At 42.0% G+C, this 25,961-nt stretch overlaps 2 protein-coding genes across 9 annotated transcripts in view; one reads left to right on the top strand and one right to left on the bottom strand.

Moving 5' to 3' along the window:
* Positions 1-4,268, bottom strand: part of elp3 (elongator acetyltransferase complex subunit 3) — a 39,990-nt gene extending 35,722 nt beyond the window's left edge. For both annotated transcript variants that reach the window (XR_004336042.1, XM_032542190.1), the window contains exons 1-3: positions 4,055-4,268; positions 1,812-1,911; positions 398-536 (exon numbers count right to left, since the gene is read on the bottom strand). Coding sequence is in view for 1 of the 2 variants with exons in the window: in XM_032542190.1 (XP_032398081.1) it covers positions 398-536; positions 1,812-1,911; positions 4,055-4,265 (450 nt within the window). In the remaining variant the exon portion in view is untranslated. The remainder of the gene's footprint in view (positions 1-397; positions 537-1,811; positions 1,912-4,054) is intronic.
* A 151-nt stretch (positions 4,269-4,419) lies between these two features.
* The window catches only part of LOC116705791 (kinesin-like protein KIF13B), a 74,959-nt gene continuing 53,417 nt past the window's right edge, over positions 4,420-25,961 (top strand). For 3 of the 7 annotated variants that reach the window (XM_032542187.1, XM_032542186.1, XM_032542185.1), the window contains exons 1-17: positions 4,421-4,620; positions 5,522-5,604; positions 7,359-7,452; positions 14,616-14,628; positions 14,720-14,780; positions 15,533-15,625; positions 16,991-17,171; positions 17,998-18,085; positions 18,222-18,356; positions 18,826-18,938; positions 19,618-19,729; positions 21,535-21,747; positions 21,832-21,942; positions 22,751-22,885; positions 23,429-23,559; positions 24,293-24,379; positions 24,578-24,768. In XM_032542187.1, coding sequence (XP_032398078.1) covers positions 4,604-4,620; positions 5,522-5,604; positions 7,359-7,452; positions 14,616-14,628; positions 14,720-14,780; positions 15,533-15,625; positions 16,991-17,171; positions 17,998-18,085; positions 18,222-18,356; positions 18,826-18,938; positions 19,618-19,729; positions 21,535-21,747; positions 21,832-21,942; positions 22,751-22,885; positions 23,429-23,559; positions 24,293-24,379; positions 24,578-24,768 — 1,858 coding nt within the window. In that variant the 5' untranslated portion in view covers positions 4,421-4,603. Of the gene's footprint in view, positions 4,827-5,521; positions 5,605-7,358; positions 7,453-14,615; positions 14,629-14,719; positions 14,781-15,532; positions 15,626-16,990; positions 17,172-17,816; positions 17,884-17,997; positions 18,086-18,221; positions 18,357-18,825; positions 18,939-19,617; positions 19,730-21,534; positions 21,748-21,831; positions 21,943-22,750; positions 22,886-23,428; positions 23,560-24,292; positions 24,380-24,577; positions 24,769-25,961 lie in introns of those variants that run through there. The other 4 variants (XM_032542182.1, XM_032542181.1, XM_032542183.1 and 1 more) reach the window with 4 other exon arrangements.

Raw genomic sequence — 25,961 nt, 5'->3', positions numbered from 1 at the left:
ACAGGCCTATCACAGTAGGGCTGCATTATACAAGAAAAACATGCGATAATGTTGTTGAACATCGCAATAACGAGATAACTTGCAATAAATAAACAGATATAGTATAAATACTCAGTTCTGCATATCTGCTGCTCTTATTATTCTGCTAAATACAACAAACCACTTGTTGAATTTGAAACAAATGAAAGGAAATAATTAAAAACATTGTTCTATTGGACAAATTGAACATTGAATTGAATATGAAAGGCACCACTTGTACAAATGTAACTGACAAGAATGTCCCAGCACCCAATGCGTTTCAACTGTTTGGTTCCAGCCTTACACAGCTCAGCATTACACCTCAGGTCAGACAGATTATTACAGACATCTGTCTATGGCAGGCTTGAGAGCTACATACCCCACTGGCAGTGCGGATGGGTTTGGCCTTTAGCTTGGGCACCAGAGCCCGGCGGTACTGTGGTGGAACGGCAGCGATGATGTCGACCAACCGAGGCTGAGCTTCAAGGCCATATTTAGCCGAAGCCTTGGTCTTCACTCTTTTGAAAACAGAATCATAAAAGAAATTTAGTCTAGTGTGCATCGTAGTAAGAGACAGCGCATCATTTTTAGTCATTTGCATTCCTCCTATTAATATGAATATGCATACAAGTACAATTCAAAGGAGTCTTGCACAAAGTTCCAATGGGTCACATCATATACAATAACACTTCCTTGTATTAAAAACTTTAAGTCTTAATCTTACGCTTGTACAACAGGTTCAACGTTTCTGACACTTTAAACCAATTGTGTCCGACCCACAGTTCAAAACACAGACATTCATTATATATATTCATTATATTCAATATATGAAACAGAAAAAAACAAGAAGCTGGAACCAGTTGTGTTCTGCCTTTTTGCTTGATAAATGCCAAAATATTACTACAGTATTTAAATGCTGATTGACTAATTGTCATTTGAGTCTGTATGTAGTCTCTTTGAGAGTATTTTTCCAACTCTTTAATAATGTGTGGCCAACGGTGTGTGTGTGTGTGTGTGTGTGTGTGTGTGTGTGTGTGTGTGTGTGTGTGTGTGTGTGGTGTGTTGGTGGTGTGTGTGTAGTATGTATGATGTTTTTTATTTTTTTGTTTTTATTATGTTGTATGTATGTGTTTTGTGTGTGTGTGTGTGTGTGTGTGTGCTGGAGGGCAAAAGTGGCACTTTAAGGACCACACCAGGGACCTCCTAAAGCAAACAGATCAGCCTGGCAGGTCACCTGTGCCACTGCAGTCTCTCAGATACACCAAACCAACCAAGACCGGCCATCCGAGAGGGGCATGAAGAGACACCAGTGGGCAGCTGGTACCCCCCCGGCATCTGGTTTCCCCTGCTCCATCTGTGGACGAGTGTGCGGCTCAAGGTCCAGACTCAATGCCCACGAGAAGTGGCACCAGCGGCAAGGTCGCTGAACCCACCCCCCTGCAGCCCCCATCCCTGGAGCAAGTGTCATTATCGAACCCGATGGACAGCTAAAAAGTGTGTATACATGCTAAAGCAGAGATCGTCAACTGAGGTAATTTAAAACTTGTATTGACACATCGCTTCCACAATATCAATAGGCAGACTTTACTGCATGACCGTCTGTTTTAATTCTTCAGCGCTACATTCAAATCAAAGGAGGAAGTGAATGGTTTTATAAATAGGTTTAAAACAAACATACTACTTCGTACCTAATGTAATCTGTACACAACATGGGTTTTAGGCCATCCATCTTGCATGTAACTGCAATAAAATGCTTGTGTGGTGCTGAAAGTGATTGCCTGGGGAAGACTTACTTGTTGAGATTGATGTCTTTGCCCTCTTCGTGTGCTTCTACCAGCTGACTGATGACATCGGCAATGGTCATCATCATCAGCTCAGCTCGGCTGAGATCACCTAACGAAGATTATCAATATAGTGAGATTAACAGTGGTTTGGAAAAGATTTTGGAAAAGAGACTTCAGATACACTATTAGGGACCACTAAGGTCTATATAAAAGAGACTTCAGATACAGTATTAGGGGACCACTAAGGTCTATATAAAAGAGACTTCAGATACAGTATTAGGGACCACTAAGGTCTATATAAAGAGACTTCAGATACAGTATTAGGGACCACTAGGTCTATAAAGAGACTTCAGATACAGTATTAGGGACCACTAAGGTCTATATAAAGAGACTTCAGATACAGATAGGGACCACTAAGGTCTATATAAAAGAGACTTCAGATCAGATAAGGGACCACTAAGGTCTATATAAAGAGACTTCAGATACAGTATTAGGGACCACTAAGGTCTATATAAAAGAGACTTCAGATACGTATTAGGGACCACTAAGGCTATATAAAGAGACTTCAGATACAGTTAGGGACCACTAAGGTCTATATAAAGAGACTTTCAGATACAGAGGGACCACTAAGTCTATATAAAGAGACTTCAGATACAGTAGGGACCACAAGGTATATAAAGAGACTTCAGATACAGTAGGGACCCACAAGGTCTATATAAAGAGACTTCAGATACAGTAAGGACCACTAAGGTCTATATAAAGAACTTCAGATACAGTATTAGGGGAACACTAAGGTCTATATAAAAGAGACTTCAGATACAGTATTAGGGACCACTAAGGTCTATATAAAAGAGACTTCAGTTACGTATTAGGGAACACTAAGGCTATATAAAAGAGACTTAGATACAGTATTAGGGACCACTAAAGTCTATTAAAAGAGACTTCAGTACAGTATAGGGACCATAAGGTCTATATAAAAGAGACTTCAGATACAGTATTAGGGACCACTAAGTGTCTATATAAAAGAGAATCAGATACAGTATTAGGGACCACTAAGGTCTATATAAAGAGACTTCAGATACAGTATTAGGGACCACAAGGTCTTATATAAAGAGACTTCAGATACAGTATTAGGGACCACTAAGGTCTATATAAAGAGACTTCAGACGTATTAGGGACACTAAGGTCTATATAAAGAGACTTCAGATACAGTATTAGGGACCACTAAGGTTATATAAAGAGACTTCAGATACAGTATTAGGGACCACTAAGGTCTATATAAAGAGACTTCAGATACAGTATTAGGGACCACTAAGGTTATATAAAGAGACTTCAGATACAGTATTAGGGGACCACTAAGGTCTATATAAAGGACTCAGATACATATTAGGGACCACTAAGTCTTATAAAGAGACTTCAGATAAAGATTAGGGACCACTAAGGTCTATATAAAGAGACTTCAGATACAGTATTAGGGGAAACATAAGGTCTTATATAAAAGAGACTTCAGACAGTATTAGGGGACCACTAGGTCTATATAAAGAGACTTCAGATACAGATTAGGGGACCACTAAGGTCTATAAAAGAGACTTCAGATACAGTATAGGGGACCACTAAGGTCTATATAAAGAGACTTCAGATACAGTATTAGGGGACCACTAAGGTTATATAAAAGAATTCAGATACAGTATTAGGGGACACTAAGGTCTATATAAAGAGACTTCAGATACAGTATTAGGGACCACTTAGGCCATAAGTATAAAGAGAGACTTCAGATACAGTATTAGGGGACCACTAAGGTCTATATAAAGAGACTTCAGATACGTATTAGGACCACTAAGGTCTATATAAAGAGATTCAGATACAGTATTAGGACCACTAAGGTCTATATAAAGAGACTTCAGATACAGTATTAGGGACCACCAAGGCTCAAAATGCGCAATCTACAAGCTCCAGGTAACGTTAACGTTATAGTTGGTGTTAGCTAGCTAACGTTAGATAATATATTGAGCTACGGTACAGTTTATAAAACCCATTGTCAATACCTGGATGAATTCAGGCTTTGGTACGGAGTATTTTCGACAGATGTAACGTTACGAATCGCGTTTCAAATTAAAAGTCATGCGCAGTATGTTTAATCTTTGTCATCGTGTTATGAAGACTTGGAGTTAGCATTAGCAAAAAGCTAAAGCCAGTCTGACCCGGTTTTGAAAGTCATTTCAGACTTTTTTAAGACCTTGTCACACACTCACTCTTTTTCTTTGGCTTCCCCATATCTTCCTTGATGCACACAGTCCAATTTTCCAACGGTTGGATGCTGGTTTGCGAAATTGCATCTGTTTTAAACCCGAGAGGGCTGTCAGAAACAGTTAACAACTCAACGTTGCGTCCAGACACGGCTTCTGTCGTACGGCACATGAAACTGTCGCAAAATAGCGTAAACACTTCATTCTCTCTATTCATTAAACAGCTGAGTACTCAACTTTTCTTAAAGGTTCCGAGGGTAAAGTCGTTAACAGTTGCATCAGTTTAGTTAGCATTAACTGAGGATATTTGACTTATTGTCATGTTTTAAACAACTCTCCTTGAGCGACAACCCCAGACTTGTAATGCACGTGGATCCACACTGGGGCGCTGAATCCCTCTCAAACCAACTGTGCAAGTGTGTGCAGAGCAGAGCGCAACTTGGGAACCTGGAAGCTTAAATCTCACAGCAAATCCCCATTAGCTGCGAGTTGACATGGCTTGACTGATCTCTGAGGGAAGTTTCAGGAAATGCAACAGGTGGCGGAGCGGAGGGAATGAACTGCGCGCTGCCGTAAGTGCTTTCTTAGGCTTCCAAATAGATAGCAGGGTGTCCCAGGACCCTGTACCTGGACCAGGTTCATGTACCAGAGGTACTTCTGAAAACATTTGACCCCTCTCTGTATGCTTGCCGTTACCCAGCTCTCGTTAGCGTCCCCGGCTAGCTGCTGCTGCCAGGGTGGGAGTCGGACAGGGAGCAACTGCGCACTCCTTCACACGGTTTGTCCCTTCTCTTCACTGTCCCTTCTCTTCTCTGTCCCTTCTCTTTACTGTCCCTTCTCTTTACTGTCCCTTCTCTTCACTTTCCCTTCTCTTCACTGTCCCTTCTCTTCTCTGTCCCTTCTCTTTACTGTAGCCTTTACTTTAGCCTGTTAGCCTCTGTCCTAATGGAAGTGTGTCTTCGCTGCTTGGAGTTTTAATATAGTGTTATAAGCATTAGTGTTTACTGTGCTTATTAATTCTTCGCTCTCGCGAGAAAAAGCTGTGTTCAGTTGCAAAATTTTGCTTAAAGTAAGACTATTATTGGTTTTAATAATAATAATAATAATATATACTTTATTTATTCCACAAGGGGAAATTCCAATTTACACTGTTGATATTACACACAGGCCTTTATTACACACACATGCGCAGTACCTATACATGCATCAATGGAAAGATGTCAGAGTGGGGGGGGGGCTGCCCATAGAAAGGCACTCCTAGCAGTCGGGTGCTTGGCTCAAGAGCGCATTGGCAGTGCCCAGGAGGTGGACTGGCACCTCTCCAGCTACCAGTCCACCACCACACTTTGGTCCGTATGGGGATTTGAACCAGCCACCCTCAGGTTCCCAACACAGCTCCCCTACTGACTGAACTACTGCCCCCCCCCCCCCCCCCCCCTCATTTACGTGTGTCCATTCATTCCTTTGCCACAGGTCAGGTGGCACCATGGATGACAGCAGCCTCAATGACGCCAATGTAAAGGTCGCTGTTCGTGTTCGACCAATGAACAGGAGAGGTGAGTATGATGTCAGACACCTTGTGACACTGCAGTTGTAATTGGCCTTACAGACACTTTTACAGCCCCCCCCCCCCCTTCGGTTTGTGAAGCCAGGGTTAATTTGTGGTTTTCTCCCAACAATAGAGGCTTCTTTCCTGTGTTTAACAGAGTTTGTTTCCCACAGCCAGGCCCTTAAAGGTCTATTCTGTCCCTCTTTGGAAAAGATTTGGCCAGAGTGCCTGGGGAGTAGAAAATGGAAAACTGTGGAAAGGACAGTGGCATCATATCCTGACAGAAAACCAAAGACCAAAAAAATAATAAAAAAGGAAAGTTCAAGAAGGAGCAGGCTGAAGCATACAGCTTATTATGCCCTGCCCCTACTTCACAATGTCGTATTATTACAAAACAAATAGATATGCAAATACAGAAAACAATCTTTCAGGTATTACAATGACTTAAACAGTATACAACAATACCTTTCCATTCCTATGTTTTGGTCTACAGTATACCTCTTTCCTTATTTACCACAATTTCCTTCTGGATAAATAAAGTATCTATATATCTATCTAGCTATCTACTGTATCTATATATCTGTATTGGTCAAGTATTGATTTCTTTTGAACTACACTTGTTGTCTGTGTTTTGTAACATAACTAAAGATGCATATTAAATTGGCTTGAAAAGAAAACAAAGTATGTAAAGTACAAGTACCTCAAATGTGTACTTAACTGTACTTAACTAAATGTACTTAATAACATTCCACCACAGAAGTAATATAAAATATCACCATTTCCAATTGGGTTCCCGCAAGGTTTTTTTGGACTGCACATACATCTAATTAAGGGTAAAATCTCATAACACACGTGCCCTAATTCCTGCTCTGACAGGAAGTTCCAACGCTGTCCCTGCCTTGAAAAGCTTGTACAGTACGTAGGAATGAGGAAGAGTGCCCGTGAACCTGTTTTTCCTTACTGTGTGCTCGGAGATTAGTGGAGTGGTTGTAATGTTTGCACAGGCTAGTCCTGGATGAATCACCATCAATAAAACTGTTTCCTGCTTCTCCATGTTGTGCCATTTGTGTTACGATCAGGAGGAACAGGCACACGTATGATGTACGCCACCTGTTGGGTCAGTGACTACTTAGGAAAGTTAGAATGACCAAGGCATACAGTACATGCTATTTCAACTGTTAAAACAGTACATTTTAAATTTTGAGGAGCCCTTTTGCAAATGCATTTCTGTTCACTGTACATTTCACAGCTTTTTTTAGACCCATAAATTACTGCATTAGGCCCATTCAGAATCAGAATCAGAAATACTTTATTGATCCCCGAAGGGAAACTCTGTGTTGTAGTTGCACAATATTATAAATAGTGTAGAAATACGAAATAAAGAAATATAAGGAATTGGATACGTACGGTATTTACATAAAGGAATGTTATTATACATTATTTACATAATTCCACTAATTAAGGATTTGGAATGGTGAAAGTTAATATAATATAATAATAAAATTGTGGTATTTGAGATTGCACACATGTCAGGCCAGTGTTATTGCACAAAACAGATATACAGATATATTGTCCAGTTTCAACCTCTCTAAGTGTGTGTGTGTGTGTGTGTGTGTGTGTGTGTGTGTTGTGGTGTTGTTTTTTGTGTGTGTGTGTGTGTGTGTCAGACCTGTCAACAGTCTGGTACTGATAGTACTGCAGGGAAAAGCCTCTTTAAAATACACCCCTTCTCTCGCTGACTTCCGTTTCCATCCAATCCAGAAAAAGATCTAAAGACAAGATGTGTGGTGGAGATGGAGGGGAACCAGACCGTTCTGCATCCGGCCGTCACCAACCTGAACAAAGGAGACCCCCGGTAAGCTGCACAGTTTCACACACTGATTTATTATTTTGCACTTTACTTATAATTTAATTACCTTTTTTCAGCTTCCGCTGTAGCAGCATGATATTTTCCAGTGAAAATGGCAAAGGTTTGGGTTGGATTTACATGACTTGGACTCTTGTCAGCACTTGTTGGTCTTGACTTGGGACTTGACTCAGGACATGTTGGTCTTTACTCAGGACTTGACTCAGGACATTTTGGTCTTTACTCAGGACTTGACTCAGGACATTTTGGTCTCTACTCAGGACTTGACTCAGGACATGTTGGTCTTTACTCTGGACAAGTTGGTCTTTACTCAGGACAAGTTGGTCTTTACTCAGGACTTGACTCAGGACATGTTGGTCTTTACTCAGGACTTGATCAGGACATTTTGTCTCACTCAGGACTTTGACTCAGGACATTTGTGTCTTACTCAGGACTTGACTCAGGACTTTTGGCCTCTACTCAGGACTTGACTCAGGACATGTTGGTCTTTACTCTGGACAAGTTGGTCTTTACTCAGGACAAGTTGGTCTTTACTCAGGACTTGACTCAGGACATGTTGGTCTTTACTCAGGACTTGACTCAGGACATTTTGGTTCTCTACCAGACTTGACTCAGGACAATTTTGGTCTTTACTCAGGACTTGACTCAGGACATTTTGGTCTCTACTCAGGACACTTGACTCAGGACATGTTGGTCTTTACTCGGACAAGTTGGTCTTTACTCAGGACAAGTTGGTCTTTACTCAGGACTTGACTCAGGACATGTTGGTCTTTACTCAGGACTTGACTCAGGACATTTTGGTCTTGACTCAAGAAATTTTGGTCTTTACTCAGGACTTGACTCAGGACATGTTGGTCTTTACTCTGGACAAGTTGGTCTTTACTCAGGACTTGACTCAGGACATTTTGGTCTGTACTCAGGACTTGACTCAGGACATTTTGGTCTTTACTCAGGACTTGTTGGTCTTTACTCTGGACGAGTTGGTCTTTACTCAGGACATTTTGGTCTTTACTCAGGACTTGTTGGTCTTTACTCTGGACGAGTTGGTCTTTACTCAGGACTTGTTGGTCTTTACTCTAGACGAGTTGGTCTTTACTCAGGACATGTTGGTCTTTACTCACGACTTGACTCAGGACATTTTGGTCTTTATTCAGAACTTGACTCAGGTCTTTACTCAGGACTTGACTCACGACTTGTTAGTCTTAACTTGAGACTAAAACAGAACTGGAAGTTTCTGGTGGTTGTTGTCTTGTCTACCACCACCTGGAATTGAACCCAGTTCTATGCAGTAGCAAGTGAATGTTTGGCTCTATTCCAGTGTATATACACACAGTAATTAAAGAATAGGAGTTCCACTTACTTAATTCCCTCAGGACTACTGGCAGAATAGTTTGTACAGACTCTAACCAGCTCGTCAAGTTAGCACCCAGTTGCTTGGAAGAAGCTAACATCTAGCCCTCACCCCACCCATCCTCCCTCTGTCCTTTCTGCATCATTCCTTTCTCAACAACAACGTGTCTGTTCCAGCTCAGTCCTGCTCAGGAAGCTAAGCTAGGATTTATAGCAAAAAGAACAAAGGAGGACAAGAATTGAGACGCATGATTTAAATGAATTACTCTTTGGTTTAATATTATGATATTACAACTCACATCAGTGTAATTGATCAAAATAGTAACAAGATGGTAGATGTTGTAGGTGGGAATGTTTTGTCTCCAGTGTTTGTGTAACCAAAGCAGTCCTCCTCTCTCCTCCATACCGTCAGGCAGACAGTGAGTCAGGGCAGGTGGATGCTCCCTGGAGGGTCCGGCCCCTTCTCAAGTTACCTTGTTCAGTAAATATGCCATCGGGCAATCCCCTCGAGTTAGACAGAGAAGGAATATCTGTCTTTGTAGAAGGAGAGAGAGAGTCTCATATTTCATAGTTGTCATATGCATTTTTGTGTGTGTATGTATCTGTGTCGGTCTCTTCTGCCCTGACATGCTTTAGCTGCCCTTTGGGGCTCAATGTGAACAGGTTTTACAGGCTCAGTGCAACGCAGACCAGCACTTCCAAAATCTCTGAAAAGCACAAATGGGCGAAGTAAACAGATCTTAAGCAGCCAGTCAGCAAGTATTTGATTTAAATTGGGATGCATCAGTTACTGCATCAAGGCACTCTTGATTAGTTTCCCAATGGAGTGTATTGTATTACGAGCATAATCTGTGTTAAAGAAAAGCTTTGTTTGTTGGGGGAGTCACTCGCCAGCCAATTCTACAAGGTTTGTGCTTGGTCAGCTCTCGGCCTGACAGGTTTAACTAAATTGCAGCATGAGCCTCAGGGGGTGCTGATATGAATTGGCACCCTTGGTAGCTGCAACCAGGAATACAGCAGGAGCTGTCAGACCCTCAAGGTGGTTAATAAAGCCTTGGGTCTGCTACAATAATTTTGGAGCCGACCAATAGTCCACCGGACTGTAAAGCATAGTTTCATGGATCCCATTTTACTGCACATGCTGTGAACAGACCTTGTTTTGTTGCTGGAATATTTATTGGCCCCTGAAGAACAAAACAGGAGTTGTGAGCCTTTCTTATTGGAACTTAGCTTTGATAAGAGCCCCACTTTGAAGAGTTGTTTGTATCTGTCTATGGACTCACAAACGTTTGCTTGTTTTATATCCTCGGGAACGTCTGTGAACAAAAATTGTATTTTGTACAGAATCCACCCAGAAGGACCTGCTTGGATCAGGGGCAGTCTAGTTGTGTAGGGTTGTGTGTTGTTGGCCATAGACTTGCTGACCCTCCTCTTTAGTGACTCCATGGAGCCGCGAGGCTCTGCCAGTTATCTCAGGAATGCCCTTGCCAGACAAGGAGAGACTTAATGTTGCTCTTTCATGGACTAGCCAAGCCTCACATAGGGAGGCCTTGTTTCATTACAGCCTCCCCCATGTGTCGCTGGGACTACATTTGCAGCCTTTTTTATGAACCCCAAATTGATATTTCTGCCTGAGTGAAGAAGAAGTGTGTGTTTTAAGTAATGTATGGTACCGCACTTTCCCTGGAGATTGGGTGCCTATCTTTAGGTATGATAGATCTTACTATAACAAATATAACAATGTGTGTTTCTCACATTTTCACAGAATGGCTGACCAACTCAAATAGATTTGTTCGTATTTCATCATGTGAAATGGCTGTTTTGAAATAAGTTTGGAAATGCTTGAAAACAGTTTTGTTTTCAATGTTTCGAAGCTCAGGTGAAGGAGATTTGTGATCCTTAAACCAATAATAGTCTTTATTCTAGATGATTTCCAGCTCATCTCTATAGAGCAGCATTCTAATACCATATATTGGTGTGTTATGTAAGCTTAACGGCCAATGTGAGGATTGCATAGCCTGATCTAGCATCACCCTGGATGCTGCACAGCCTCTGCAAGCAACTTGCTAAAGTAATAATAAATTCCTGTAATGAGAAGAAAGCAAGTGAAAGGCTAAATGCAGACTTTACGCTGCTATAACCGATTGTTTGGCCACTTCGATGCAGAAGAAACAAGCTGTAAACACAACACTGGCATTTTTATGTTTATATGGCAAACGTGTTAGCAATTAGTTGCCTATTTACTAGGGGTGTCACTATTTTAAATTACAGTCAAAAATCAATCGAAATGAGCTTTCATTTTTGAATATCGAAATCAAAAGCAGGATCGTCAATTCTCCCAGTATTTTTTCCTCCTTACCCCCGCCTACTTGCACACATCCAAAGAACAGAACAACAACAGACACAGTGCGACTTGCCAGCTGGGAGCATGGGGCTGTAGACACAGGGTAGCGTTAGCTTACCTGTAGCCTGTAGCTTGACTATTCCAGACACCATAGCCACTGCCCGAGTCAGAGGTTACAGGGAAACAACAGAACTGGAAAATCCCCATGCTTCCCTGAAGGCAACATTTTGCCTTCCTCTGGAGTGAGTTTTGTAAACAGACGACGAAGGTGAAGCATGTGGGCTCCGACGAGACTCCATGGTGCACCTTGTTAAACTAACAGTGCATTCAATTGCACTTTGTTCATTTTGAGAAACAAAGTAGCTGTTGCGAGTTGTTAGTCGCTCTTATTGTGGAATTTTCGTCTCTGTTGGGAAAAAAAAAGATGGAATCACAGTGAAGTTATAATCGAAAGTCAAACTGGGGATTTGTAGAATGGTGACATTCCTACTTTGTGCACAGGCACATAGTAGCAGACCCTCCTTTACAGCGTTGTGGAGGAGGGCTGGCTAGTCCACACAGCATTCCGGGATGGGAGAAAAACATGATCTGGTTTATTGGCATTTCTTTCAACCGATCAGCATCGCCGTGGGCGACGCTAGCCTCGGTAGGGCGCTTGTTTTGGTGGAATATGTGCACTGAGGGAAGCAAGCTGTAGAATTAAAATGGATGTTGAATATGTGATGAGATTCTTACTCCCAACTATAAATATATAATATGATTGTTGGTTCTAGCTCGGAGGATGTTTCCCGAATCCACTGGAGTTTAAAATGCCAACACATGGAAAGCAGAAGGTGAGGGCCGATCCGCCGAAACAGTCCCGTAAATGAGACATGGTCGATATAGACCACGTACAGGTAGTCTCACGGTGGGACTAGTGCTGGTTTCATGAATGCTACACTGCTGTAGGACAACACGGGGAAGCTGCACTGCAGCATAGGACATGTTTGATAATTACATTTGACGTTTGCTCGCAGGAATGTGGTGTCGACTGCGTGATGCATGGGATGCTATTGTCGGCTGCTCCGGGGTGAACCTAAGACGCAGTGACTGTGCCGTGAAGTGCTCTGTGATGAATGCAGAGATTGAGGCTCGGCCTGTGTCACAGGGACACTCTTTTCACTCTGAGCTTCTTCGTGCTGTGTCACATTTTCCGCTTGATTCCCAATGAGCCAAAGAGGATTAGCCAGCTCGACAGATTTTTTTCATGCTCCACTACAATTAAAACACCTTTTGACTTTGTACCGTTGAAGCTGTCCCTGCTTACTCCACTGACTCTGACCTGGGGTCATGTCAGATTTTCTGTATCTCTTAAGTATCTCTTTAGACCCAAGAGGTCACAGCACTGACATATTATTCATTTTAATAAGTTAATACTCGTCCAGAAAGACAAACTGTAGTTAATGTTTAAGGGAAAAAACATGATCATGATATCCCTATTTTTGACTGAGCTCTTTTTTTCTTATAAGAAATGTCACATCTGGGGGGGGCCTCTAGCTCACTCAGGAAGAGCGTGCACCCCATGTTTCCTGCGTGTCATCCCCCAACTCTCTCCCACCTTTCCTGTCTACCCACTGTCACTCTAAAATAAAGGAATAAAGCCCCCAAACATAATCTTAAAAAAAAGAATGTCACATCTGTCTTAGGGGCCCCTGACCCCTTCGAGCCTCTGTGCCCGGGTCCGATTGGCCCTTTGGTAATGCATCCATGCAGCTAAGAGCTGATTTTGCAATGCATTTGCGAGCCGTGTGTCAACTTTGAAATACGATGCCTACTCACATCTTCCTCTTTCATAAGCAAGCACACAATAGATATGAATCTGAAAATAAGAACTTGATAGCACCTTTTAAAAACAATAGTTTGCAAAATGCTTTGACAGTGACATACAAATCAATAGACATACATAAACATCCGATCATAATATACCCATAAATACACAACATTGGAATAGTGTAAAGGAAAGGACAGAATGACAATGAGAAAGATGATAAATAGAAGGCACCACATATAAAAGCAACTCTATAAAAGTGTGTTTTAAGAAGTGTTTTATTTAAGTGGTCATATTATGTTTTTTGGCTTTTCCCCCTTTCCTTTGTGTTATATATCTTTTTGTGCACGTTATAGGTTTACAAAGTGAAAAAGCCCAAAGCCCCCCCCCCCCAAAGGGACTTACCGTCTCCAACAAAAAACACTGTTTACCAACTGCTCCAAACAGCTCTACTGTAGTCCAGCCTTTACTTCAGAGACACACGTTATAATGCTGCCTGGCTGCTACCTCATCCTCTGCTTCTGACTGGCTAGTAGTCCTTACCTAGTACTGTCAGGTCCCTCATACTCTGCTTCCTGACTGGCTAGTTAGTCCTTACCTAGGTACTGTCAGGGCCTCATACTCTGCTTCTGACTGCTAGTAGTCCTTCCTAGGTACTGTCAGGACCCCATACTCTGCTTTCGACTGGCTAGTAGTCCTTACCTAGGTACTGTCAGGGCCTCATACTCTGCTCCTGACTGGCTAGTAGTCCTTACCTAGGTACTTCAGGACCTCATACCTTCGCTCTGACTGGCTAGTAGTCCTTACCTAGGTACTGTCAGGGCCCTCATACTCGCTTCTGACTGGCTAGTAGTCCTTACCTAGGTACTGTCAGGGCCTCAACTCTGCTCTGACTGGCTATTATCCTTACCTAGGTACTGTCAGGACCCCATACTCTGCTTCTGACTGGCTAGGTAGTCCTTACCTAGGTACTGTCAGGACCCCTCATACTCTGCTTCTAACTGGCTAGTAGTCCTTACCTAGGTACTACACATGTGCAACTCCCAACAAAGATGTAACAGAAGTGAGATGTCTCACTCTGGAGCTGAAACAGAGAGCTCAACACACAGGAGCTGCAGCAATGTGCAATACAACACAAATATGGTGTTTTTTTGAAAATTAAACCATGTAAACCTATTCTGGTACAACCTCTACATACAATTTTAAACCTGAAAATTAACATAATATGACCAATTTAATACATTTGTATTATATAAATGTTTTCCACAGCTTATCCCAGAGGCATCTAACATCCAACTATTGAATGGATAAAAGGCCTCAGGGCTCTTGCTTTGCCTTCCCTGCAAATATACTTTTGCTTTGCTTTGAATCTCCAAAAGTGCTTCTCACCAGGACCAAAATATCAGATGAACGAATGTTGCCGGTGTGATTAGTGTTGCCATGTGAAATGTACTGTATGTATATGTGAAATATTTACGCATTCTCTTGCCTTGGCGAGACATCTTGCTGTGTTAGCGTGTGAACCCACAGGACTGCGATGGACCGACGGTACCATCTGAAATAGTGTTTAGGTTGGTTGGCATCTTCACGTTTATTTGAGACCAATTGTAGACTGATATTTTCTTTATTTCTTCTCTCTGTGTCCTTCAGAAATCAGCCAAAGGTGAGTATTAAATTACATGCACATTACTATCCAGCCATGCATTAGATGTAAACTGGCATCCACCCTCTTGCATCTTGTGTGTTCTCTTCAGGTTTTTGCCTACGACCACTGCTTCTGGTCAATCGATGAATCTCGGAAAGACAAGTTTGCAGGTTGGTTTCCACGGCGGCTCCACCCTGTTTGGTTCTGTTTTTAGCTTGTGTGTAGCTTTCCACACCGCTTGGTGACTCGCTTCTTAAACTTAGTTCCTGATCGAATATGATATTCTGAACTATTTATAGAGTCAAAAGAAAGGGACCTGTTAAGGGGGGGGGATGAAGAGTTACACGTTGTTTACATCGAGAGTAGTTCTGCTGCCCTGCATATTGTAACTGGGGAGAACAAAACTATTGCTAGGTTTCTTTTCTATTTTTTTTACTTTATTGGTTTACACTTATAAATAAGACAGATTAATATGCCCATAATCAATCAAAGATGTGAAGGAGGGATGCAATAAATAGAGGGGCTTAATTTGGTCTGCATAAAAAAGAAACAATGTGACGAGTATTAATATTTCACCAGCCTGTGTAACATAATGACCACCGAGTCTATTTAGGCTGTGTGTAGGCCTGTAACAACTATTACATAATTGTTAAACGCAATGTTTTTGTATACCGCAGTTAATTACAATTACAATTAATTGCACAGTACAATCTGGAATTGTTCCAGCTCCAGCTGTGAGTCTTGTCTTGTATAGAAAAAGAGGGAACAGTAAGTCATGTCTGTAAATGAAGAATGTTTTCTTTGTTTTTTCCCTTTAGTATCTCGTCCACTCTGCTTTGTTACTAATGTTGTTAGTTGTATAGTTGGTGTTGCGGTCTGTGTGCGTTGAGCTGTTGAAGTGTGTTTTGGGATGTTTGTGCAGGTCAGGATGTAGTGTTCCAGTGCCTCGGGGAGAGTCTGCTGGACAGCGCCTTCATGGGCTACAATGCGTGCATCTTTGCCTACGGACAGACAGGTAACATTTAAACCTGCAGTAGGGGCCCTTGCAGGCTTTCCATGGTCTATAAAAGTCTAAAAAGACATAAAACATTTCAAAATCAAAACTTTAGGCCATACAAAAGTCTTAAATTATGCTGAAATATTGTTTTCTAGGTTTTTAAATACATTTCAACAGGGTGCGATATGAGTCCTAAATTTCATTCGTAATGGTCTTCAGATAGAGTTGTGGTGGTTGAAAACGGCTTTTCATGGTGCTAAAATTACTATTTATTTACATGGAGTCTGGTGGGTTTAGCGAACGTAATTTTGCAGATGTTTTTATGTTCAATATAAAGATCTTACTCTTCATAAGAAAGGTTGACTTCCTTAAAAATCATCTCCTTAATGTTGTCAGACACTTAGAATATTAATCTGAGCCTGTCAGCTGCAAAAAAATGAGCACTTTATTAAAGGTAAATACAAGCGGGACAATTATCCCATTAACTTCCATTGGAGCTTGTTTCTCCCCTGCCGACTGCAGCGATCTCTCTTAACACTGGACCAATGTCAAAGATTGTTGTTCCCGTCAGTCACTTAGACACAGAAACATAGGAAGACATGGTCCAGGTTGAAACAGTAGTGACACTTTAAGGACGCATGCACTCCAGACTGGTGCTCTCCATCTATCTCTATCCATAGAGCCATAAACTTCATGGGAACTTCTGTGTTCAAGGGATCATTTTCTGACTTTGGATCACCTTTGCTCTCTAACAAACCAAAACATGAATGTCCTGACATTCTCAGACTGTCTCAACAAGCACTTTACTTTGCTTTTTATTCGAGGGTGTCTCATTTTGCAATGCTACCTCATTAGAAACTCTGCCTCTCAGACTAAGTCCTTTTCAGTTGCACCCTGGAGTGTTAATTCATCCTTATTGAATTAGCATGAAAACTTAAGAGGTGCTGTGGTTCATCTGTTATTCATAGTTCTGGGTACAGTTTTTTTCCCCTTCCAGAATCATTAGCATTACCCTCCAAAATGCTATTGATTTAATATACAGTATGATTACGCCTTTTTTGATCATTCAATAGCTTCCACAGCTCCAACATCACCGAAACCTATCATGTCTCTAGCATATACATTAAGACCATTTTTTTTCTAAATTGACTTTATCTTTAATTATGTTATCCTTTTTGCAGTTTTTCATGTTAAATGGGACCCATGTGACCAGCTAATGTAGCTCTATTCATTGTACTGTGTTTACAGACTTTCTTGGTCCATAAAACGCTTCTTGTCCCCTTCTTTCCTATTTCCTCTTTAAGATTTCTTGTAAAAATCGATTGAATTGTGAATTGATTATTCTTCCCAGAATCTATGTGAACTATAGCTGTGTGCCTACAGGCTCTGGGAAGTCGTACACCATGATGGGCTCATCGGAGCAGCCCGGTCTGATCCCGCGGCTCTGCAGCTCCCTGTTCTGCCGGACTGTGCAGGAGGCTCGGGAGGGGGAGAGCTTCACCGTGGAGGTCTCCTACATGGAGATCTACAACGAGAAGGTCCGAGACCTGCTCGACCCCAAAGGGTGAGGAAGGTTTGGTCTTGTTGACTATGCAGAACAGTAAGCATGATCAGACCACATACAGTAAAGGCAATGAGTCTGTTTAACCTTATATGACATACATCTATGCATTTTCTTGTTATTTCTAACAATTTGATAAAGAAAAATCAATATTATGCTTGAGTAAAAAATAAATCCCCAGAAGAATTTGACACAGCCCGACTCTGGAGATAAAACTGAAGATAAGCGCTCCCATTGACGTTCATGTTCTGTTTGTTCATTTTGGGGCTGGTGATTTTCCTTTGGGGCTGCTAAAACCTCTTTTGGGGGGGGCAAAACCTCCTGTATGCAGGGAACACCCTGGCCCTGCATTCTTTAAGACAATCCCAGTATATTTGGGATTCTGTGCTGTCCTTTTGCAGTCATTTCGGTAGGGCTGGTTACCAAATTCGATACTTTTAAGGCCCCGACCAAATTGAGTGTGGAAAAATGCTTCGTCATTGAATAACCAATTTAGGACTGCATGATATAAGGAAAATATCTAGTTGCAATTCACGATATTGGAAGGAATGATAAGTTTTTACTCATGATTCCCATTTTCATTGAAAGATATTACAACAAAAGAATGTAAATGATTATAGTGTTCTTTTACCAAACAAAGACTTTCTTTCTTAAGTCTGTGGGGTATGCTGGTAGGCTGGGATGTCTGTAGCACCACGATACTCCATTCAGAATGGTTCGACACATTGTATGAATTTCACAAATATTGCATTAATTCACCATCGTTGCAGTAGGGTGAGACAGAACAGGACCTGAGGACAACAGATTGCTAACTGTCTCTTCTCTGTAGAAATCGCCAAGCGCTGAGAGTAAGAGAGCATAAAGTTTTGGGGCCTTATGTTGATGGTCTGTCTCGCCTGGCTGTGTCCTGCTACAAGGTACTTTATGAACTCTGTCTCATTTCTGCTCTGATTTTCTTCCTGCTTTCATGACACTGTGTTTCCAAGGGGAACGAGATATTTTATGAAGTATGGTTTACAGACGAGACGTGTGTTTGTTTGTTGTCTCTGACAGGACATCGAGTCTCTGATGTCGGAAGGAAATAAATCTCGCACCGTGGCAGCCACAAATATGAATGAAGAGAGCAGCAGATCCCACGCTGTGTTCAACATCATCCTCACACACACACTCATGGACCTACAGTCTAAGGTAAGACACACACACACACACACACACACACACACACAGTCAGCATCAACAAATGACAACAGGATCATAACAATTCTCAACAACAATTCTCTTAAGGTCAATTTCTTTTCAAATTGACCTTATATTCACTCTTATGTAGTGATTTACTTTTTAGTCGGACATAAAAAAGGACGCATATGACGTGCAGACAATACAACATCTAAAATAGTAACTCTAATAACTACAGGGCTCAATACCAATTTCAAAGACTTTTTGTTTCCATCCGTCACCTATACACCTATGCATGAAGAAACAGGGTCTAGGTTTAAAAATACCCAAATGACCATTTAAGGTCTACTATAAATCTCCAGATTTGCATCTGGCCTTCAGAAAAGTCTTGCTCCGCAATGAGTGAAAAGGGTGGAGGGATTTTAGAAATAAAGCTTACCATCATGTACGTCTCCTGTGTGTCGCCGTGTGTCTGCTCCAGACGAGCGGCGAGAAGGTGAGCAAGCTGAGTCTGGTGGATCTGGCTGGCAGCGAGCGCGCAGCCAAGACCGGAGCAGCGGGGGAGCGGCTGAAAGAAGGGAGTAACATCAATAAGTGAGTCAACAGACCGACAGTCTAGACCTGCTCTATCTGTGAAGTGTCTGGAGATAACTCCTGTTGTGATTTGGTAATTTAAATCAAATTGAATTGAATAGAACAGAAAATAGATGCGTGGCATGGCTCAACACTAGACTACGGAGGACACCTAAGGGGACATGACATACCTTTTTTCTTTTTCTCATGCACACAAGATACTTCCTGGTGCACCTGCGAAAGTATATCATGCTCACAAGAAACCAATCTAAGGCTAGCAAAAGGATGCTAACAAAGTGTCGCTAACGTTATGTGGCTAAAGTTCATATAAAGTTAATAAAGTTCAAGAAGCTCTTTCCCTCACATGCTGCAACATAAAGAGTATTTCACATATTTATACAGCACCCCTGTCTGCGTATTTGAAATATTTGAGCTTTTTCATGCCATGATGTTCATGCAGTGAGGTTTTTTTTCTTTACTATGTAACAAAAAGGTGACATATAAAGTAAATAATACACATACATAGAGAAACACAATTACAGACAGTCACAGACAATATATATGATATATATTGGTTATGTTAAATATGGGTGTGATTGAAGATTGAATGTACAAATGTGCAAATCATATATGAGATAGATGTGTATATATTGAAGTTTGGTTGACCGGCATGGTCTCCCTCCTGTGTGTCTCCCTCCAGGTCCCTCAGCACTCTGGGTCTAGTTATCTCGGCCTTGGCTGACCAGGGAGCAGGGAAGAACCGGACCAAGTTTGTTCCCTACAGAGACTCTGTGCTGACCTGGCTGCTCAAGGTACACACCGACAATAACACAGACACCTGATCATACAGAACCACAACGGGCTCCAACAATAACACAGACACCTGATCATACAGAACCACAACGGGCTCCAACAATAACACAGACACCTGATGATACAGAAACCAAACGGGTTCCAACAATAACACAGACACCTGATCATACAGAACCACAAGGGTTCCAACATAACACCACACCTGATCTACAGAACCACACGGGTTCCAACAATAAACAGCACAGATCATACAGAACCACAACGGGTTCCAACAATAACACAGACACCTGATCATACAGAACCACAACGGGTCCAACAATAACACAGACACCTGATCATACAGAACCACAACGGGTTCCAACAATAACACAGACACCTGATCATACAGAACCACGACGGGTTCCAACAATAACACAGACACCTGATCATACAGAACCACAACGGGTTCCAACAATAACACAGACACCTGATCATACAGAACCACAACGGGTTCCAACAATAACACAGACACCTGATCATACAGAACCACAACGGGTTCCAACAATAACACAGACACCTGATCATACAGAACCACAAGGGTTCCCAACAAACACAGACACCTGATCATACAGAACCAAACGGGTTCCAACAATAACACAGACACCTGACATACAGAACCACAAAGCGGTTCCAACAATAACACAGACACCTGATCATACAAACCAACGGGTTCCAACAATAAACACCGCACCTGACATACAGAACCAGACGGGTTCCAACAATAACCAGACACCTGATCATACAGAACCACGACGGGTTTCGACAATAACACAGACACCTGATCATACAGAACCACGACGGGTTTCGACAATAACACAGACACCTGATCATACAGAACCACAACGGGTTCCAACCAACGGGTTGATGTATGTGTATCTTCAGTTTCAGTTCCTTTTGCATTTAATTTTCGAACCCATACTATTCCTGATACCGGTACCTGAAATTCAGTTCCCGGTACCCAACGATTTTTTTCCCTCTGAAATTACAAAAAAATTATTTCAGTTGTAAATATAATTCCAAACCTATTTAACATTATTTATCTAGAATATTATACACTGACAGGAATTAAACCTATTAGGGTTAGGTTACAACCTATTAAATTGAATAGTTATTAATTTCTTACTCACTGTAACTTGTATTCTTGTATTTGTATAATATTATATTTTAGCCTGTTTCCCATTATGACTCTCCTGGTTATTTTCATTAGCTTTTATAAGTTCAGATTCATACTGCCAGAGTTTTTTAAACTAGACTTTAATATGGCTCCTTGTAGATCTGTGATTGTGTTCAAAGTAGCTTTAAGACAGTGGTGGTCGGTTCAGTCCCCAGACCAACTGGATCAAATCTGGGTGGGGAAAGTGAAAGAGCAGCGCTTGTCCCTTCCCCATTACCACCACTGAGATGCCCTTGAGCAAGGCCCTTAACCTCAAAACCCCTCAGTGGCAGCAGATCAGACTGCGGCTGGACCGGCAGCTTCCAGGTGTGAATGTGGAACTGTGGGAATGGAATCACGGCGTTCCTGCAAAAGAGAGGCTGCCTCTCAGTCAACCTTCCCTGAATAAATAAAGGTTTAATACAAAAAATAAAACCCTGTGTAAAACCTGCTCCCCCCTCAAACACAGCATTGTCCATGAATCAAATTTAATTTTTAATTATTTCTCTAATCAAAGCAGTAGATTTCCTTAATTTTGGTTTGAGATTTTTTTTTTTATGGGACTTCTTAAGTCTTGTCCACTCAAAGGTTTGGCATTGTTTTTACCTGCAGGACAGCCTGGGAGGGAACAGCCGCACAGCCATGGTCGCCACCATCAGCCCTGCCGCGGACAACTACGACGAGACGCTGTCCACCCTGCGTTACGCCGACAGGGCCAAGAGCATCGTCAACCACGCCGTGGTCAACGAAGACCCCAACGCCAGGATCATCCGACAGCTCCGAGAGGAAGTGGAGAAACTGAGGGAGCAGCTCACCGAGGCCGAGGTTCAGATCACATTCACCTGCGCAAGCATTGTGACCATTGAATAAATAGCCCAGAGAGTATAATGCGTCTTCTGTCCCTCTCAGTCTATGAAGGCCCCCGAGCTGAAGGACAGGCTGGAGGAGTCGGAGAAACTCATCCAAGAAATGACAGTCACCTGGGAGGACAAACTCCAGAAGACGGAGGCTATTGCCCAGGTAACACGCACACACACACACACACACACACACACACACACACACAAACACACACACACACACACACACACACACACACACACACACACAGAGTTTGTGGTTCTATCTTTGTGTGGACCCATCATTGACATAAAGCATTCCCTAGCCCCTTACCCTCACCATAACCATAACCTAATTCTAATCCTAAAACTAAAACCAAGTCTTAACCCTCAAACGTCACTTTATGGGGGGTCCAGCATTTTGGTCCTGCTGTCGGGACCTCACAAGTGCACTGGACTCCCGCTACACACACTCAGCATCAGCTATTGACAGCAATGTTTTTACTTAAAAAATAAGGGCAATTTATTTGAAAAGTGACTTTAAATTCACTATTGTGTAGTGTTTTACTATTTAGCCAGCAGTTACAGTAATAAAAGCTGTTACAAAAGCCGTCTTGGTTAGAGGCTATTGCGCAGGTAACACAAACACACACTCACAATCAGTTTCCCCTTGTAGAGATCAATTAATAATAAAAAAGTTAATCTTATTCTTGTTATGCTTAAACAGAACTCAATTACCATTTCTGTTGATTTCTTCAGACACATTTAATCAAACTGAGGACATAAAATTAAAAATTGTTCATTCACTGTGACTAATTTCAACTTTAACTCAAGTTCTTTACTAAGTTGTGTTCAGTGGGGAGGTTATTTTCACACTACCCTCATCTCAGCTCCTTTTTTTCACTCTCACATTTCTTTCATCTAGCAGCTGAAGACTAGAATAATTAACTAATCAATTAGTGCATCAAATGGGTTTTTCTCCCATATAGGAGCGTCAGAGGCAGCTGGAGAGTCTGGGCATTTCCCTGCAGTCTTCTGGGATCCGAGTGGTGGATGACAAGTGTTTCCTGGTCAACCTCAACGCTGACCCTGCCCTCAACGAGCTGCTGGTCTACTACCTGAAGGTACTGGACACACACACACACACACACACACACACAGTCCAGAGTTGTGTATTGTGCATGTAGTACTATGTACGGACTGCCTCTGACACACACACACGGTCACACAGACACACACATGCACAGATATATATGCTTTCGTCTAGATTGAATTCTTTCTTGAGACATGGGGTGCCGATTGGATTTGTATTATTTTTTTCATTCATTGCAATTCTAGAAGTATTGCAATTCGATTATTGGGTTGTTGTTTTTTTTCCTTCTTAAACAAAAACAATAGTTGAATAGTAAAATTCTAGAGGCAGTATATCATGACACATTTTTTAAAAACGAATTGTTTTCCATGTCAGACATGTCAGTCAGTCTTCTGACATGGATTTTCTACATTTTCTGCTTTTACTGTGCTTTTACATATTTTAAATAAATATTAAATCATTTGGAAAGAAATCAATTATAAAAGTCGTCACCTGAAATTGAATACATAGGTGAATCTTTTTTTTTATTTTTATTTTTCCTACCTCTAATGTCTCCTGTGTGTCCCGTGTCCAGGAGCACACGCGTGTGGGCTCGGCCGACTCGCAGGACATCCAGCTGTGTGGGATGGCCATCCAGGCGGAGCACTGCGTCATCGACATCACCGAGGACAACGGCGTGGTGCTCAGTCCTCACCGCAACGCTCGGTACGCAGGCGGCTCAGCCTGAGCCCAGGGGTCTCTGGGACGTCACAGGGAACCGCTCTGGGCCCCGCTGACTTGGCTTTCTCATACATATGAACTAGTGCTGTCAAAAGATTCAAATATTTAATCGCAATTAATCACATTAATGTCATAGTTAACTCGCAATTAATCGCAATATATATACATAAATGAACAACATTGGCATATAGCCTACTGTAGTGTTCAAAGAATGGGGGGGCAAGGTAGAGGCTGGGGGGGGGGCTTGACCAACTCCCACTTTGCTTGTTTGAAAGCCATGGTGTCTCTTTCTCATGGGGGGGCCAAATTCTCGGGCAAAGCAGAGAAAGGGGAGGTAACCTTGCCCCTTATGACCTCATAAGGAGCAAGATTCCAGATTGGCCCATCTGAGCTTTCATTTTCTCAAAGGTAGAGCAGGGTACCCAGGGCTCGGTTTACACCTATCACCATTTCTAGCCTCTGGGGGGCCATAGGCAGGCTGGGGGGACGCATATTAATGTTAAGTGATATTTTCCTGCAATGGGACCTTTAAATATTTTGGATATTCTCCTAATATTCCCCTACATTGTCTTGGAGGAGAAATAATATAATTATATAAATAAATTGTATTAATAGTGATTTGATAAATCATGACAGTTTTAAGTTACTTGTGAAAACAATCCTTGATTTGTATTTGTTAATATTATGTTGTACCAATCTTCTTTTTCCCCCCCACTAGAACATGTCTGAACGGTGCTGCAGTCACCAGTCCGGTCCAGCTGCAGCACGGGGACAGAATCCTGTGGGGAAACAACCACTTCTTCAGGTCTGTTCCCCCTGCAGAGACAGAGCTGGCTTCTGTATCTGCGCGCTGTTTTTTCCTTCCAACACTAACATGCTTTAGCGGCATTTATTTACATGTGATCACAAACGCTTCATTGTGTCTCTTCCTATATTCGCTACAATACACTTCCTCTTTCTGTCACTCACTCTCTCGCCCACACACACACACACACACACACAGGATCAACCTGCCGAGGCAAATGGTCCGTGCTGGAGCTGAGGACGAGGAGATCGGCGCCGTGATGAAGACGTGTTTGAGCACAGAGCAGCTGGAGGTGGACTTTGATGCGTCCAGCGACCTGTCGAGCGAGCTGAGCTTCGGCTACGAGTTCGCTCAGGCCGAAGTCATGATGAAAAGCATGGGCACCAACGGTGAGTCACACTGACATAGGTGTGCTTCCTTAAGAGAGATACAGTTACAGATACAGCTTTATTCGTCCCAGAAGGGCAATTCAGTTTCTACAAACAACCAAAACATATGCATATTCATGCTGCCAGTCATCAATGACAGAGGGAGCATAATAAAAAGGGTGTGAGATCCAAAAGTATAGCCCACAACAAAAATAGCTGAAACTGAATAAAGATGACAAAGTATGATAAAGAGAGACAAAATAAAATGGATAAAGTGCCAAGTGTATTGCACATAACAAATAACCGTCCACCAGCTGAATGCACGATGAAGATGAATGAGTGTTTATTTAATATCGCACAGTAAATTAGATGAGAATATGTTTCTATAAAGGATCTTCCTTTGAGCATGTTTTAGACTTTAAGACAGTTGCGCTAAATGAAGTGACAGTGCATTACTCAACGTTTTCACACAGTTAACGCCTTAGTGTGTCATAACACCTGACATCAGATCTGAGAGATATGTATATGTTCGCATATAGAGAGAGGATGAGAGCAGGCGGCGGCGGCGGCTCTGGGGCGGTGACATAAGGCCGTGGTCAAGTCGGACATTTTACAGCCATTTCCAGCTGCCTTCAGGCTGAACAGGAAGTCACACAAACACTCACATCCCGCTAAATGTTATCATATATCAGCTTGTACACAGTGTCCGGTTGTTGTTATTACGACAGAGCAGCTGTCAATGCGATCTGTTGCTGATGTTAATAAACTACACACTGGAGATGATCCATCATCTGATCACATTTAGTCTCTCTGACTTCTAAACATCACATGTTCTTTCCAGAATATGCCTTCAAATCAGACAAATAGCAATTCAAATCCCTCCAATTCAAAAACAATTATGTATTGACCAATATGTATTTTTCAGTGCCGATACAAAATTTTTTCCCCATCAGCCTTAGCGATGACCAATACAGACTGCCAAGCTTCTTGAACCGATAATTGGAGCCGATACTGCTTTTGCTCCCTCAATTCACATCATAAAAATGTAAACCCTGCCACACTGGATTTGTTTTGGGAATCTGCTCTGCCATTTCTTTAAAAGCAATAACCAAAAACACAGATCAGTGTCACTTCTGCAATCGTCTTCCATTCATATACCCCAAATGATGCGTGCAATGTGCTTCATATGGATGGTGCACTGCATATGGTTAACT

This window comes from Etheostoma spectabile, chromosome 18, assembly GCF_008692095.1.
Source record: "Etheostoma spectabile isolate EspeVRDwgs_2016 chromosome 18, UIUC_Espe_1.0, whole genome shotgun sequence".
Classification (NCBI taxonomy): Eukaryota; Metazoa; Chordata; class Actinopteri; order Perciformes; family Percidae; genus Etheostoma; species Etheostoma spectabile.
Note: the sequence above shows the minus strand (reverse complement) of the source record. Positions and strands in the feature narration are given on the sequence as shown.